The following is a 1,712-nucleotide window of genomic DNA, read 5'->3' as shown; positions in this document are numbered from 1 at the left end:
AAACCACAAAAGCTATATGCTATCGATCAACTTGGCGCATACAGCATATCTCAAGTGGGACAACTATAGTGAAGTCATAATCGGCTCGACACTATGACCAAATACTAGTTGGTACCTAGATGCGACTTATCATATGAACGGACATATGGTCAACCTTCCTTAACAGACACCTACCCTGTGCTGAAAAAATTAACAATGAGACATCAGTCAATTCAGGGCTGCAGGTGCCCCGAGGACCAAGTCGTTTATGCCACAATCCCCTTGGGCTATTTTGAAGGTGCCAAGGTCAGCCCATTCTTCATTCCAGTCATTCTTGGCCAACCAGTAATCAACTCCCTTCTCGGTACCCCAACCGATGAGTTCAACAGTATGAAACTCAACATATGCGCCACTCGTATACTTGTAGACACCAGACTTGTAGGAAAAGAAGTCTTCATACGTAAAGAATGAAGCCGAGGTCTGACAGAGGATGAATTGGACATACATACTGTTCGGATAGAAGAAAACTGGTCATACTGGGCCATGCTTCATGATCTCTTTCTTGATACTGCGTATTCCATTGAACCAGTAGGGTACGGCACGTGCGGTGAAGTGACGATCTCTTGAGACTAGAAACTATGAGTTTATTATCGATCACAACTCACTTGTCCAGCGGAGTTCCGTATTTCTCATTGGGACAGCGGTCCAAGCACGAAGGTGTTTCGTAGGATTTCTGATGGATAGAAGCCCCAGCGCCACGCTGGTGTCTCTTTCCCGAGGATCGGTGCTCTCACCTTTGGACACGGCCCATATTTCGACTTTTTCTGATAGTGAGCACATCTTGGGAAGTTGTACGGCCAACAGCCATCGACTGCTTCCATGCTACTTTTTGGAACGAAATCTCCACCTGAATGTAAAAAAACACTCAGAAAGCCCCTAATTGCTAACGGTTGGCCTACCGGTGGCGATGCCGTGCTTGTTGAGGAAGACCCAAGCATCGCGGGCTACGCCGCCCTTACAGCCGCGAGCTCTGACATCAGATTCAACGTTGGAAATCAAACTCTAAGTGGATCAATCCTACTCGCAAGAGTGCGCCAAGTTACAACAAGCGAGCAACTCGCCAGCAGAGAGTAGTTGGTTGAACTTCCCCCCCGATTTGATGCAAAGACGGGCGCTGAATGCCTGAACTGGCGCAATCGCCCAGCAGCTTGCACAAGCCGACTGATCCCTGCGAAGAAGGATCATGTTAGCATCGGCACGGCAACTCTCTAGCGCTAACGGATGTCAGCTACCAGACATGACCGATGACGTCCTTGCACTCCTTGAAGGCATCGCGGGCATCGAAGCTACTCGGAATGTCAGCGAGCTCCCCTGGTGGATAGACCTTCTCCTCGAGCCCCTCAGTCCCCTCATGGAGTGTTCCGCAAAGCTTCTTGGCATCACCGAGAGAATGGCCTTGAAGTTGGTCGTCAACAAATTCATTCACACAACTCTCGATGAGGCCCTGACCAGCCTACCGTAGAATCTCTCTTGGTCAGTGGACGCCGTCCATAGATTCTGTTTGGAGTTGATCTCGTTTACGAGACTTTGCATGATGGCTGGTCTTGTGTCCTCATACAGCTCTGCCAGCTGGTTGGGGGACAATGGCACATTCTTGGCTTGTAGCTCTTCCTCGAATCGACTGAAATGCTGAAGCTCCTCTTCAGGAGTATACACCAAGTCTGAAGTTCAAT

General features: G+C 49.2%; 1 protein-coding gene across 1 annotated transcript; it reads right to left on the bottom strand.

Annotated features, from left to right (window-relative positions):
• Positions 1 to 207: 207 nt before the first annotated feature.
• Positions 208 to 1,660, bottom strand: Pmar_PMAR022169 (cathepsin B, putative; the record flags this gene model as incomplete). The annotated part of the gene is made up of 8 exons (XM_002767633.1): positions 208 to 459; positions 517 to 601; positions 645 to 712; positions 774 to 886; positions 939 to 1,009; positions 1,061 to 1,207; positions 1,272 to 1,411; positions 1,489 to 1,660. Coding segments are annotated over 8 exons (1,048 nt in total), but the record flags the coding sequence as incomplete, so codon positions are not given.
• Positions 1,661 to 1,712: the final 52 nt, after the last annotated feature.

The sequence above is a fragment of the Perkinsus marinus genome (assembly GCF_000006405.1).
Source record: "Perkinsus marinus ATCC 50983 genomic scaffold scf_1104296970350, whole genome shotgun sequence".
Lineage (NCBI taxonomy): Eukaryota > Perkinsozoa > Perkinsida > Perkinsidae > Perkinsus > Perkinsus marinus.
This window is presented reverse-complemented; position numbering and strand designations above follow the sequence as displayed.